This window comes from Psittacula echo (assembly GCF_963264785.1).
Source record: "Psittacula echo genome assembly, chromosome: 4".
Lineage (NCBI taxonomy): Eukaryota > Metazoa > Chordata > Aves > Psittaciformes > Psittacidae > Psittacula > Psittacula echo.
Genome location: NC_137738.1, coordinates 3,897,642 through 3,912,703, shown reverse-complemented (window position 1 = coordinate 3,912,703; position 15,062 = coordinate 3,897,642). Strand labels below are relative to the sequence as shown.

General features: G+C 44.6%; 1 protein-coding gene across 1 annotated transcript in view; it reads right to left on the bottom strand.

Moving 5' to 3' along the window:
- The window catches only part of PLB1 (phospholipase B1), a gene marked incomplete at both ends in the record, with an annotated part of 75,899 nt that extends 74,369 nt beyond the window's left edge, over nucleotides 1-1,530 (bottom strand). Inside the window, 2 exons of the mRNA XM_080614996.1 lie at nucleotides 556-619; nucleotides 1,510-1,530. Of these exons, the coding sequence (XP_080471122.1) occupies nucleotides 556-619; nucleotides 1,510-1,530 (85 nt within the window). The remainder of the gene's footprint in view (nucleotides 1-555; nucleotides 620-1,509) is intronic.
- Between the last annotated feature and the right edge of the window lie 13,532 nt (nucleotides 1,531-15,062).

The following is a 15,062-nucleotide window of genomic DNA, read 5'->3' as shown; positions in this document are numbered from 1 at the left end:
CAAGGATGTCATGGTTTAAGCCCAGGCCGTAAATCAGAACCACAAAGTCCACTTCCTCCCCCACCTTTCTTCCCTCCGCTCCTGGAGGGACGGGGAGGAGAATCAAAAGAATGCAACTCCCACGGGTTGAGATAAGAACAGTTTAATAACTAAGGTATAACACAAATCACTACTGCTACCACTAATAGTAATAATGATAAAGGAAATAACAAGCACAGAGAATACAACCGCTCACCGACCGGTACCTCACCCCCACCCTGCCATGATCCAGCCCTTCCGGGAACTCTCAGTTCTACCTCCTGGGCGTGACGTGCTGTGGTATGGAATACCTCTTTGGCTAGTTTGGGTCAGGCGTCCTGTCCCTGCTTCCTCCCGGCCCCTCCTCCTCCCTGGCAGAGCATGAGACTCACAAAGTCCTTGGTCAGTCTAAACATCAGTGTTATCAGCTGTTCCCAGGCCGAAAGTCAGAAACACAGTGCTGCAACAGCTACTAAGAAGGAGAAAAACTGACTGCTACTGCTGAACCCAGGACAAAGGATAACATCAAACACAAACCTGAAGATGCAGGGGTCTCGGGTAACATCACCTGCTCACATGAAAGCTGGAAGTTTCTTATAGCCTTTGACATAAACAAAGAAATAAGGTTGATTTTTTAAATCTAACAAGGAAATTTGTGAAGGAAAGGGTCCTATGGGCTCCATTTTTACACACTACCAAGCTCTTACTCATATAACAACAATTTTAAAGAAAAAAAACAACTAACCAATCAAACAAACAAAAAACCCCACAGTTTTTTACTGATTAACACAGAACTTGGCCTGAGCAAACAATGAAATGTGCTGAACATAACCTGCCTCATCTCCAGTATGCAACAGGAAAGGCAGAATGAACCAATTCTTGCTCCTTGACAACTGGCAAAATTTCCAGGTGATCATGAAAGCACTAAAGAGGTGGGGAAACACAGTTGCTTTTGGGACAAGAACATGAGTGATATCTTTCATACAGCATGAGAGACATCTCAGTACAACTAGGAACACTATTCAATCATAGAATGGTTTGGGTTAAAAGAGACCTTAAAGATCATCCAGTTCCAATCCCTTGCCACAGGCAGGGACACCTTCCAGTAGAGCAGGTTGCTTAAAGCCACACCAAGTCTGGCCTTGAACAATGCCAGGGATGGGGCAGCCACAGCTTCTCTGGGCACCCTGTGCCAGCGCCTCAGCACCCTCACAGTAAAGAATTTCTTCCTAATACCTTATCTAAATCTCCACTTTTTCAGTTTAAAGCCATTACCCCTTGTCCTATCCCTACAAGTGCTTGTAAAAAGTGCCTCTCCAGATTTCTTGTAGGCCTCTTTAGCCACTGGAAGCTGCTCTAAGGTCTCCCCAGAGCCTTCTTTTCTCCAGGCTGAACAACCCCAACACTCTCAGCCTGTCTCCAAGGTGCACCAATCCAACTGCCCATGTTACCGATGAAAATGTGGAACAGCACCAGCCTCAATACCAATACCTTATCCACCAAGTGGCCCATCTGTTTAATCCATGCCTCTCCAGTTATACAGACAAGGATGTTGTAGGGGACAGTGTCAAATGTCATTCACCTGGATTTGTGCAAGGCATCTATGTGACTACAGATATGGCCCAACACCTAGTACTTTAAAGACAAATGAAAGACAATCTCCCTGAGGTGAATTGGCTAGGGCTTCCCTTGTCACTATGACCATACTTGGCTAGGTGACCATCACTATTATGGAATGGCAAAATCTACATTGCAACAAGGGCAATCACAGTCCCCACACATCCCCTTAGTCCCCAGTTAAAGGAATCTAATGGTGCACACACTTTACACCATTTCAGCACATGGAAGAGTTTAATCTTGTGTTTCTAAAAGAGCAACAGAATATCTAGGAACAAGTGCTAACCACAAACTACCTACGTACAGGATATGCAACTTAATACCAAATGTTGCTCTGAGAAACCTTGATATCCTGAACAGGTACTGTAATCTTGCAGCTTCAGTATCGCATTGCTGAGTCATTTGTTTTGCAGAATCAAATTTGTCTTTGCAGAATCAAACAGTTTGGAGCACCAAGCTGTACTTTTGATTCTTCTGCCTGCCTCAGAGGAAGCAACAGCTAGAGAGGTGATGACAGGTATTGAATAAAGGAAAAAAAGAGCTGTGCTCATACTTTACCTTTAGTTTCCCCCATTCTTCCAGATGATCTGCATTACCTTAAAAACATTAAAATAATTAACTGTGCTGCCTTGCCTTTCCCCCCCCCCTTAAAAAAAGGCAGTTCAGAAGATTTAATATATCTAAAACCACAGAATCTTGAGAGGAGCAAACTTGCCCTACTTTCCAAAGGTGAGGCTCATCCCAACAAATGTATTTTCTTAGTTTTGTTATCCTAGAATAAGCTTTTAGTTATTATAAGCAGGTGAGATCTGTTGAAGTTAGTGGAATACAGTGAAGTCATACACACAGGTGATGGATTGCTTCTGGATCTCCTCAACCAACCTCATCCTCCACAGGCCTTTTCCAGCTGTTTTCCTCTTCAGTACATTCCATATATCACTGTAGTCTTATTCTGTCTAAACTTAAAGAAATTTGGATATGTACAAGGTGGAACTCCTTAGGAAGAGCAAATCACATTAATCTTCATCTCCTGTATTCAGGCAGCAACATCACACTGTTGTGAGTTTGCCATAGCGGTACAGAAACATCTGTAGTTTCTTCTTCAAGAGTGCTGACAGATGAAATAGCCTGTGGAGCCAGAAGCCAGGTCTGTAGCTATTTCAGCATACATTATTCTCTTTCCTTGAGTATACACTTGGATTTATACACATATATTTTGGTTTATCCTAAAATCTCCACAAAGGTAACCACAAAGTCTGGCTCTGGATCCTCAGCTGAACTTCAAAGCCTGCTCACAGCTGTGTCCCTACCTGTGCCACACTGAAGCCATCAGCATTCAGCAAGTCTCATAACAAGTCTTGCTGTGCTTGGAATAATTGCCCTTTAGTACCCAGGAGCTACTTCTGGAACCTTTTGTCCTGCTGCATACTTCTGCTTGTACATCTTTCTTTGCCAAGTGAAAATGCAGAGCCAGCTCAGCGCAGCAGGTGAGATATGCTTGGGCATAGGGCAGCTGGCAGCACTCATGCTGCAAGAAGGTCACGTGCGTGGCCCAAGCAGGACAAGGGTACCAATGCACACAGAGGTCAGCATGGTAGAAGAACGCCACTACTGCTCCCCATGTCCACATCAGCCTGTCTCATGAGTCACACTACAGTTACCTTTAGTAACTGTCAGCAACTTCCATATATTTGGGGGTTTTCCCCCCTTGTGTTTCAGGCATGAGCTATTTGCAAACTTATATTCTTTATACTGTACTTGATAGAAATTTGAGACACTTGCTGCTGGCTGTCATTTAAAATTTGTGCTTGTTCAGTCCATGTTTCTAGATGATGCTTTACTCAGGACAATAACCAGAACCCCAGCTCTCATGTCTAAGATACTGGAGATACGTACAACGAGAGACTGGCCTGCATCATGCAAATCTGTTGCAGAAACTCAGCATCTTTGAGAACTTTAGTTTCAACTATATTTGAGAATAGATCCACAGGCTATATCGAGGGGAAAAAGAGGGATCAATCCCAGTGTCCAGGACTGGGGGGAAGTCTTGGAGGGCAGGGAACAATCCTTTAATATTTCAAACATTTAAGAATGGCTGTACTGTGTCAGAATGAAGGTCCATACGACATAAGATTCTGCCTCTGACAACATCCAGATGCAGATGCTTAAAGAAAGAATAAGGAAAATACATTTATACTTCCATGCTTTATTCTCTCAACTATCAATGCTACTGGTCTCCCTGAGAAAGCAATTACTTACTGCTAGAGAACTCCCCGAGCCCTTTCTTTCATGAATTTGCCTGTTTGTTTTTCTATCTTTTTTGCTTTCCCTGTGGCAAAGGTGCTTCATAATTTAATAGTGTTCAAAAAAAGTACTTTCTCATTTGTTAATAACTTGATCTGTTTCCTTATTCTTGTAAAGGGTTGTCTTTTCCCTGTTTCCACAAAATTTACCATTTAATATATGTGTGTATAGCTTTATCGTACACCTATCCATCCTTCTTCTAAGCTGAAGTGAATTTGTTTGATCTCATGTGGAATTTGTTTCATAAGTCTGAGTACTTTTCCCCTCTATCCTCCTCCTGGGTTTTCCCACATTTTTCTGAGATGAAAAGTGCAGACAGCTGTCAAGATGAAGATGAAGTATGGACCCATACACAGCAGCAGAAGTGTTTTCTATGCTGTTTCTCTCCCTGACTCCTGAAATCATTTGTCTCTGACTGTTCCTAACACTGAGCTGATGTCTTCAGACAGCTATGTTCTGTGACCAAGCAGTATTTGATTTAGAGTTCAGCATGGTGTACACATACACATTGCTAGAGTAAGTTTTCCCTATATGTATTACTTTTAAGTTTTCATTCTGAGCATCCTGAATAGCTTTACATCAGTGAACTAAAATGACCCTTTATTCAGATCACTTCTGAATACATGGAGAGCCCACATCCCAGTGCAGCTTTTGCAGGTTCACTCTCCCCTCTTCTCGCAGATTGAATCTGCAATCTGATTGCTCAGCCCCCAGCTTTTAAACAGAGGCCCACAAAGGTGCCCTCACCCTTAGACCATGACAGTTGGCCTCCTTAAGAGCTCTTGCTCAAAAGATATGTGGAAATACAAACACAGCCCAGCTGAAGAATTAAGCCATGGGCATATGGCCATTGTCATGGATCTTCTTCATCCACAGGGAAGCTCCCCTCTTATATCATATTTACCCCAAATCATTTCACTCAGTTCTTTACGCTGCTGTCACCCATTTGTTTGGTGCAGAAGACAGCCTTGCTGCTTTTGTACAACTACCACTGCAGTTCTCCAGATATCCCTAAAAGGGTGCCCATTATAAAAACTGGTTTCACATTTGCCATCTTCCATTCCCAACACCGATACTGATTCAAGAACTAGTTTGCACCACAGTTAATACAACAGACAGGTTCCTATTTCTGCTTGGCTCATGCCCTTAGGTGGATATCATCTAACCTTGGCAGTTTTGCTAATTGTTATCAATTTGTTCAAGGATTTGACCCTTTCCCCGCTTGTCCCATGCTGAACAGCTCTGAGTGCAAGGCTGTTTTTAAGCTGGGTGCAGAGACACCAAAGAAAAGAAGAAATCAGTTTTTCTGTTGGGCTTCAGCTTTCTTCTACACATCAGTCACCCCTACAGGCTCCCTGTTTCAGATGTAGTTAAAAAAGGATTTATTAGGTGTTATTCCTTCAAAAATGATTCAATGTTTCCCCTTAGATTAACTTTTGGCTTGGCTGATTAAATTTTAACTTCTTTAGTTTTCTTCATTTGCTTTGGATTCATGCTTTCTATAGGATGATTCCTTTGACTCTTGCCACTCCCAATATTGTAGTTCCTCCCTTACTTTACCATTTAATAATTCTAGTTTGTATTTTTAATTTTCTCAACATCACAAAAAAAGGTGAATTATTTTTCTGGCAATTTTTCCCAGATTTGGGAAAAAGATTCTACTCCTTCCTCCCTTGCTCTTGTAGTTAACCTGTTTCAGCTAATGATTCTTATAGGCTGCTCTCAACCAGTATTTTTTCCTCAACCAAATTTTCACAGGAACTGTAGTCACCATGCTTCTTTTCCTTTAAATTAAAAGGCTCAGCTGAGATAATTTCTGCTGTTTATTTTAGGAATCAAAACCTCCTAAGACTTAGTTATTTATCAGAGCACCTTATAAGCTTCTGAAGATACTTATTGGCACCTTATAAGCCTCTGAAGATACATACCTAGTTGTAAGGTAAAGCATTATCACTATTCATCATTACTTCCTTGCATTCAGAGCGCTGAAGCATAGAGCCAAGTAGGCCAAAATATACACAACATTTTTAGTCCCAGAGCACCTGTAAAACTGACTTCTGGCACCAAACATGGACTTCACAGACCCAGTGCAGAGAACAAAGGCTCCCCGCTACCATGAAACTTGAAGGAACCTGTCCAACGATGCGCTGAGTACCAGGATGCTGCCTAACCCAATCACACAATCTTGAATCACCAAAAAGCTGATGATTGTAAATATGAATTTAGAAAGAAATCTCTGCCCCTTTCTTGAATTTCTGCATTATTTTGGGACATATCTCACCTTTAGTCTAATTACTTGATGTTTTACTTGGAAGCCTTCATGCCTGCCTAAGATGCAGTCCATCCCCAGAACAGTGCAAATGCATATATCTTTGTTGAAAACGATCAAACATACCCAAAATTACACACAAGATCACAGTTTTACTCACAGAGTTTCTTCATCCTGCTTCTAAGGCTCCTGCTATACACCCACCTTGCAACACCTAAAAATATAGGTTCCTAAATACTGTGTAACTCAAATCCAAGGGCCTTTCAAAACTTACCTTCTGAGGAGAGCAACGAAAGGAACAACAAGCCTAACAATAGCTTCATGATAACTGCCTCTACGAACTGATAATCCTGGAGTGCTCTCTGTTCAACGTTAAGGCTGTGAAGAAAGAAATTATCTTCTTTTTCCTCTTTTATATTCTAACAAGTTGATAACTCAGCAGCCATAAAACTTATTAGCCTTTTTACCTTTGGAAAGCAAAGCGACAGTGATATCCAACTTAAAGAAACATGCAGTCTCAGTCTATAAATTGCCCCATCCAAGGGTCAAAGGAATACAGAAGTGGCACAGCTTCTCTCACCTGCTCAGAAAGAACTGGCTGCTTTTCTGAGGGACCTCAATCACGTGAATCAGCTTCCAGCAGGGTCAAAGCTCTTCCAGCAAATACAGAACATTAATTTGGCATCAGTTTGTCTCTACCAGGCAGGGAAGGAGACTCTGTTCCTGAGGCAACAAGGGCAACCAACTATGTAACAGCTCACACCCACATGAAGAGGAAGGCTGTGCTCTTCCTCTTGTTCCCTTGCCTCTGCTCCTTTCTTGCCGCCTTCAGCCAGCCTTATGCTGTCCCCATTTCTCTTCCACTAGCTCCAGAAGCACCAGCTCATTTCGCAAGCTGGTTTGGCGCACTGTAACTCCAAAAACCTCAGTTTGACTGGCTGACAGAGGGTCGTGAACAACATCAGACACAGCACAGAAGAGCATGGGAGGGTAGTGACCTGAGAGAGGAGGTTAAGCCTCCACATATTGCAGCAGCAAACTGTGATGCAGAGCATCACGGGTCTGCCTTGTGCCATGAAACCTTGTCCTAAAGTGAGACAAAGTAAGGGATGTGTTGGCTCTCCTGTGTCCCTTGAAACCATGAAGTTCCTCAATAGCGAGAGAAGCAGAGAGATGTTGAGGGAAATAACACAAACCATTAAGTACCACCAGTCCTGGCAGCAGGAAGTTAAAGACCACCTCTACAGCTTCAGCCAGAGGATGCAGGCAGCTCTTCCTGAAAGTTTTCCTTCACTGAGGTATGCTGGTATTTGCCAAGACAGAGAACTAGTGGACAAGCAGGATCAGTAACTGTGCCCTCATTCTGCAAAGGGATCTCCAAAGCCCTTGCTACAAAGCTATTGCAGTAGCCTGGGCACTTTCGCAGAGTCAGAGAGCATGCAGAAACGCTGGTTATACTGTGATGTGATACTCCCCATCGAGACTCTGTTATGCCTCAATTACAGGATCAAACCTCTGAAGAGCAGCCTGCTGTCCTCACACAAAACACCAGAGTACCCTCCCATCTCCCCAAAGCCCATTGACACCCAGATAAAGCTCCTACATGAATAATGGAAGACTGCTTAAGTAAATAGCTTTAAATGCCACTGACACACCCAGCTCAGGCAAGTCTAACCCATCCTTCAAAGAGGTGTGTTTATTTTGGCTTCCTGTTGTTTCATGACTAAAATTTGACATTCTTGGAAGGAACACATTGGAAGCAGATCTTATGCCCACTTTCCTTTTCAAAAACAGGAATGGAATACTAATTCTGGACACAAACAGCTGTTGTTCAGTGACATGCAAGAAGGAATCTGTATAGCGTTCCTCCACCCCTTGAGTCTCCAAGCTCATGCCATCACAAACGTACCACACACCTCATCAGTGCAAGGGGCTACTCACCTCAGACACAGCAAAATGCTCAAGTCTGAGAGCAATGAGCTCATTCCATTTGTGGGTCTCACAATATGAAACACAGTATAACACCCAGACTCCTTTGACCAGTAAGGTAATGAAAAATTAGAAGCTTACTCACTGTCAGGACACACCAGTCAACAGCTCCCCTGTCTGGGCTGAGATGAAATGGAGCTCCCAGGCAGATAAGCAGGATGAGGGAGGTCCCAGGTGAGGCTGGTCAGGGCTATTATCACCTATCAGTCAAAGTGGCACTGCACAGTTTCAGCATGGATGGGAGTTACCTTTGGTGGGTTTTGTCATTGCATGAAAGGGTTTGAGGCTGATTCACCCCTTGACAGAGAATTGTCGCTATCAACAAGTCTGAGAAACAGGCCTCATGAGCTGGAAGTGTTTAAAATCCCAGAAAGTGTCTTCCTCATTGTACACCAACCAAAACACAGGAAGGAAGATAGCATTAATTCATAACATTTGCCATAAACCACAGCTCCAAGACTAAGAGTTTAGCCTTTAGACACTGTGACACGCTCCAGAAAGAAAACAGCATTAACTACAAGGCTTGTAAATCTTCTGTAAACACTCCTTCCCACCACTCAAGCATCAAAATAGCTCCTAGATTGAACAGCAAATAGCAAGTGGCAGCAAAGATCAAAGAAGTCTGCAAAAGAGAGAAGGGAGAATTTTCTTTTAGATGTAGAAGGTGTCAGAGATAAATTAAAGCTTTTGCATTACTGCAAGAGCAAAGCTAGATGCAGCTACAGAAGGCACGGAGAGCTCCAGGCCATGAGACAACCCTCAGCTGATGGTATTGTTGAATACCCTAGGGAACCACAGCCATATAGCTGATTACCTAATGACCAACCTGCTGCTGCTCAGGTGGGACAAGGACCTAGCTGGACCTTGTAGCAAACTCTGCTTGAACTGTGCGAGTCTTCTTAGCACCTGCCTTGGATGGAGAAGGCTCACAACATAACACAACTGGCACAGAAGAGCTTTGCATGGGAGCTGGTGGTGAAGAGCAGAAGCTTTGTGCCTTGGTGCAAGAGAAGGACCTGTTTAATATATCCAGGCTCAACAGTGCAAAACACCACAAGAACAAGTCATGTCCCAGTCTTGGCTTTAAAGTAAGCAACACCCAAACAGATACTGAAACATATACATTAAGACATACTAGCCAAACTTCCTGGCCCATTGCTTCATTTTTAGGTGGCTTATAATAAACCTAGAGCTTTCCCTCTCATACCTGCTATGGGATTTGGGAAAGCCAAGGGATTTTTTTACCTTGTCTTGAAGATTTTTCTTATCTGCTCACTGAAACAGAGCTCTTCCTTGCATTCCTTTTACTTAATACAGAATATTGAGAACCAGAAACTCTGACAACCTATCTACCTCCTCACCTATAGAGCCAGTGTTTTAAAATACAAATAGTGACTCTATGGCTGCACACTAAAAGGAAAAAGAAAACTCAGACACAAAACCCCATAGCACTCAACCACTTGTGATTAAATGGATGGTGTTTATCACCACGAGCACAACCTTTTACTGAGTAAGCTAGGGAGGCAACTTGCTCAGCATCTAACAAGCAGAGGCCATATAACAGAGGATCATGTAACTATATCTGCAAAACTATCCTATTACACAGGCATAACAGGGGACATTGTGGAAACTCAAAGCAGACTGATTCTCCATTTCATTTGCAGATGCAGCCTCTCCGTGACCTGTCAGTGCTTCAGCCAATTCTACTGCCTACCCACGGCTTTAGATCGTATGCAACTGTGAGACATTTCTCATTTCCTCATGCTATTGTGCCACTGCCTCCTGCTGCTGCGCTTCAAGTTGTGAGTGCGCTCTCTGTACCTAAACAGCAGATCTTCCTCCACAGGAGAATCCAGGCGTGCAGCTGAGGATGAGGAGACGAGGCCAAGGACAGTCACGGACGTGAATCACAGGGCAGCAATGCCGCAGCAATAAGCGGGAGGGCTGCGCAGCTTGAAGGAGGCTGCTACCACCTGCTGGAGAGAATGCAAATACTCAAAGGAACAGAAGAAACCAAACGTTAATTTAGTCGTTTAGGGCAAGAGTTAGAAAGCACCGCCCTGCGTATGGCCAGGTTAAGGAAAGTGGGCGAAAAGCCTTGCAATACTCTGTGCTTTCTTAAAAACACCCCAAGCTTCTGGAGTTGCAGACAAGGAGGATCTAAATTGTTTGTAAAATGGCTTTCAAAAAGGAATGCCTGTAATAAAGTGCAAACACAAAGCCTCAAATACACTTCTGTAATGTTTTTTTCTAAGCTCAGCAGATGACTGGAGCACTGGACACTTCACTTGGGTACTTGGGACTGGCAGAGCCGCTACGGAGACCCGAGATGTGGCTATAAGCAAGGTCACTGCTGAAGTTATAGCCATGCTTTGGATGAGCTATGAGGCAGCAGCCTCCTCCAAACACCCAGCAGTAGGTGAAGGCAGCAATATTACAGTGAAACCTCACAATAACTGAATGAAACTGAGAATTTCTTCCTTGTGCCTGCAGGAGGGTGCAATCTCCCCCTGTTTGACTGCTTGGCAAGGGCACAAGCCCTTTAGCCGTTGACCTGAGGCTGGCACCGAAGTAAAGCACAAAGTCCATCTCCACAGGATGTGCTTGGCACTGCTGGGAGGCCGGTGGTACCCCAGCCTGCCTTTGCAGCTCAGATAGCTGGCACAGGTCACTCAGGGCTCACTACTTGTCATAAAAACACGGTACACCTTCACTGCAAAAGCTGGATCTGCTCTTCACTGCCTTTTCTAGCATATTCTGGGCCTTTTATATAGGTGAGCTGCAGATCATGGCATAAGCAGAAATCCCCCCTGCCCCACAAGGGCAAATGCCCCAGGGTTGTGGGAAGGAGGGAGGGGGTTCTCCTGCTAGTTGTTAACCTTCTGTAGGCCAGCTCATGAGGGCTCTGAACACAGAGACAAAAGCAGAAGTCAAGGCTTGAAGATCATCTGCTAAAGACTTTTTACTGACTTTTCTATAGCATGAGGGTTTGTTTTGAGTCTGTAAGCAGGGAGAAGATGGGGACCAGTTACTTCCCATGTCCTCATGTTCAGCTGGCCCCTCAGTTATCAGATCAGGAGATAATGCTCGTTTCTGGAGAGCCCTGTTTACAGCCACAGTCTTGGGAGAGTCCAGCAGTGCTACCACAGCCTCGAGAGAGCAGCGCTGGCAGGAAGGCAGATAGCTAAGGGAAGCAGTCTGTCTGCCTCTGATAGACAGTGATGGAGTTTTAGAGTAGGGACCAGAAAATATATGCTGTCTTCCTGTGAGTTTCTGGGTGAGTTCACTGATGCTTGCATCCAAAGTAGCTAATTCTGAAAGATTTGCATGGAAATCAGGCACCTAAATAAATACCTCTGTGAACTGCAGCCCAAGTCTCAAAGTGCTGTGTTTTTTCTGTAAAATGGACGCACCCTTTCTCCCATTCTTTTCCATTAAGCCATAAAACTCCCAAAGCAGTGCCAGCTTTTTGCTGTTTGTATTCACGCCGCAAAGGGGCTCCGTTTTCAGCCAGTGCTGTAATTGCAGCAGCTGTGTGGGAAGCTCTTGACTGTGCTCTCTGAAGCTCTTCCAACACGAAGGTACAACACACAGACTCCGTGGGGTCAGCCTGTCTGGGTGCCATGGTGTCCCAGACTTGCCTGTCCATCTACCCACACCCCAAAAGGCTCTGTTTGCCTCACTCCCCTGCAGACGTTTGTCTCTCAGCCTGCCTGTACATGTCAGAGAACATATCACTTTGACCTCAATGAGCTAGCCCCAGCTGTGCTATATTCCTTTTGTATCATTAATGCTTGTGCTGCCCTTGAAAAAGACTAGCTAGTGGTAGCATAGTGGATGAGATGAGGAGAGGAGTTAAGGCTGCTTTTTGTCATAAGGTTGTTTGACTCTTCTGGCTGCAGTCGCACCAAACACTTACAGGCTTTTAACCTCCAAGGTCCTTGAGGTTGATCAGTTTTCATCCATATCCAGCAGAAGCACCTGGAGGTTATGGCTCAGCATGCTCCCTTTACGTACTTTATACACCACAAATTGCGGCAAAAGTCCTCCCACCATACTGTTCACCATCTGTGAAATGCTCTGAGCTGCTCTCACCTGTTTTGTGGCTAAAAGAGCCAAACACAGGCTGCCCAGGTGCTCTGTGTCTTCTTGCTCACCAGTTCTTTCACCCAGTGAGCGTAGCCACACTGGGGCAAGCCTGAGGGTAATAGATTAAGCGTTCAAAGAGGTGGGTTAAAAGGTCTTTGGACATAGGCACACCTATTTTACTGAGGGGCCATGCAAGGGCAAGCAGCTAAAGCCATCACTAACTGTAAAGAGGTGCCTACAGAAGCTAAATTTCCTTTTGTGAGCTAAAGAAATCACAGGGGAGCAACGAGCAAACACCATCAAGTCAATCTTGAACCCAAAGTCACAGCTCCAGAAAGGGGAGCGGCTAACCAGGAATGAAATAAATAGGAGGGGTGAGCATACAGAAACCACAGAAGCCAGCCTGGACTAGAAATATTTACAGTGCAGGGCGGGAAGGAATATCACTGCTATGTCCACAGCATGAGGCCAGTTGGCCTGAATGACCATTGGCCTTTGGAAGGTCACGCTTGCTTCTCCAACTGTAACTCTCCCAGTTGCCACCAGAGGACACCAAATTCCTACGTTTTCACTCCTAAACACGAGGTGTATCCGGACGTTTCGGCTGGAGTGGGTAAAAAATGTCATAGCAATGGAACTGTAGCTCCAGTCCTTAGGAGGGGAAGGCCAGGCCGGGGGATTCTTGATGGGACCTGTGGTGGTCCAGGTGTACCATCATACAACAGTAGCTCCATCTCCTCCCTTACAGGAAGAAGCCGATATCAAGCTTGTGTGTTTTCAGAGACTGAACGCTTTGAAGATCAGTGATAATACAAAAAATATTAGTGATTCAAACCACACGCTAGATGATTGGAGACCAAAAGCCACTGCCAGCTGAACAGATGCTCTTATTCCATATCTCCAGTGGAAGAGCCTTCCAAAATTCACAGTTTTGCCAAGCTTCATCCTGACATTTCAGCTGAATGCTGCAAGAATGTCATCGAGTGCTAGAGGCCTTTGTTTTTAAGATAGAAAGGCTGGGCTCTGGAACCGGCTATGGGTGCAGGCATGGGCCTGTGCATAGGATTTTCTGAACAATTAATCTGCACGTTATTATTTCAAGTGATCTCAATAAATTGCAAAAGCTGCTCAGAATCAACTGGATAAAATTCAATAAAAACACAGCAAAGTACTATGATTGGGAATGAGAAATTAAGTGCACAAATGAATGACTTGGAATAATTGGTTAAGCAGCAGTACTACACAAAAGGATCTGGAGGAATTAGAGTGGATCATATAATGAGTCAACTGAATGCTGCTGTTGCAACAAAAAAAACCAAACCTTTCTTTTGGGATATGTTAATGGAGTGTCATAAGTGTGTCACAGAAGGTCATTATTTATGCTTTATCCCAAAAGAGCGCTCACTGATGCTAAACCTAAGCCGGATTTGGGGCACCAGCGTTTGGGGCACCAGCGCAGCATTTTCAGGAAGATGGAGTTCAGAGCAGCCCAACCAGCCCAACAATAAGCTTAAGAAACCCTGAGGAGAGCTGGAGGGACTCAGGGAGCTTTTTCCAGGAGAGAGGAGGAGAGTTATAGTGGCTGCCCTGAAAGCAGGGGGCTGTTCTAGCCAGCAGCAATTACTATCATGCATTAGTTTTCCCTGGCAGAGAAGAGATACGCAGAGGGGCCCCAGATCAGTGTGGAACAAAGACACCAGACCCAGGGCTAGTTTGGGTGTCATCTCAACAGGCATCTCTGTTCTTACCGAAGAGGGAAGGCATGCAGATGGGGGTTGGGAGGGGTGGCCAGTTTTGATGTGACTGTCACTGACAACCTGGAAACTTGCTTTCAGCTGAGGAATGGTCGTTTTAACACAACAAAGTGGCACACCCAGGAGTGCATACACAGACCGCACCTACTGGAGCCAGCTTCCACAGGGCTGTTTGTACAGCAAGCAAAGGAGAAAATAAAGATTGGAGATGGAACTTCCTTTCTGCCCATTCCTACCCCAGGTCAACGTGACCTTACGAGTACTGTGGCAAGGCTGTCCATGTATTACTGCTTTCTGCCGCTCCTGGGGACCTTCATAGTCTGGCTAGTCTCACAGCTGCTGTTAGGCTCCCACCCCTTAGACCTGGTCTCCACCAAGAACCTAAACGAATTTGGGTATATCCCCATTCAGTGAAGGCCTTAAGCACATGCTTAAATTTAAGCACGAGTTGCCAAAGAAGTACGTGTTCAACAACTTCTGCAAACAAGGCCTTAACCTTTAAAAAGATAGATAAAACAACCCTAGCTAGGTACAAACACTTTCTTTAGACTTCCTCAAGTTGAATCTATCATCTCTCTCACACTGAAATAGAGGCCTTGCATAAGAAGACTCTCTTGCTTCCTCTGTGCTGTAACTCATCAACTCTTCCCTGCTCCGGGGCACGTACCTCTAGGGACAGATGAGATCTATTCCTATTTGTTACTATGCAGAGCTAGATCTCAGCAGCAATGATAAAGGCCCTTGCACATCCTAGCTTGCTTTCTGATACTTCCCTTTTCTCTGGAATTCGTACTCCTCACCCGCCCTCACTCCCTTCCCCCTTCCCAGTTTGCTCATACTTCTGGAAAGATGACTGAAGGCTAAATAATGAGTAAGATGCTACTGCACGTCATCGCCTGTCTGCTGCAAGAAGGGGTGAACAAGTTCGTTTGTCCACAGGTTAAAGTGAGGTTGCCATCCAAACAAGGATCATATAATTGGGAGACCAAGGAGTGGGAAACCTGCCCTCTCTCCTCTCTCGT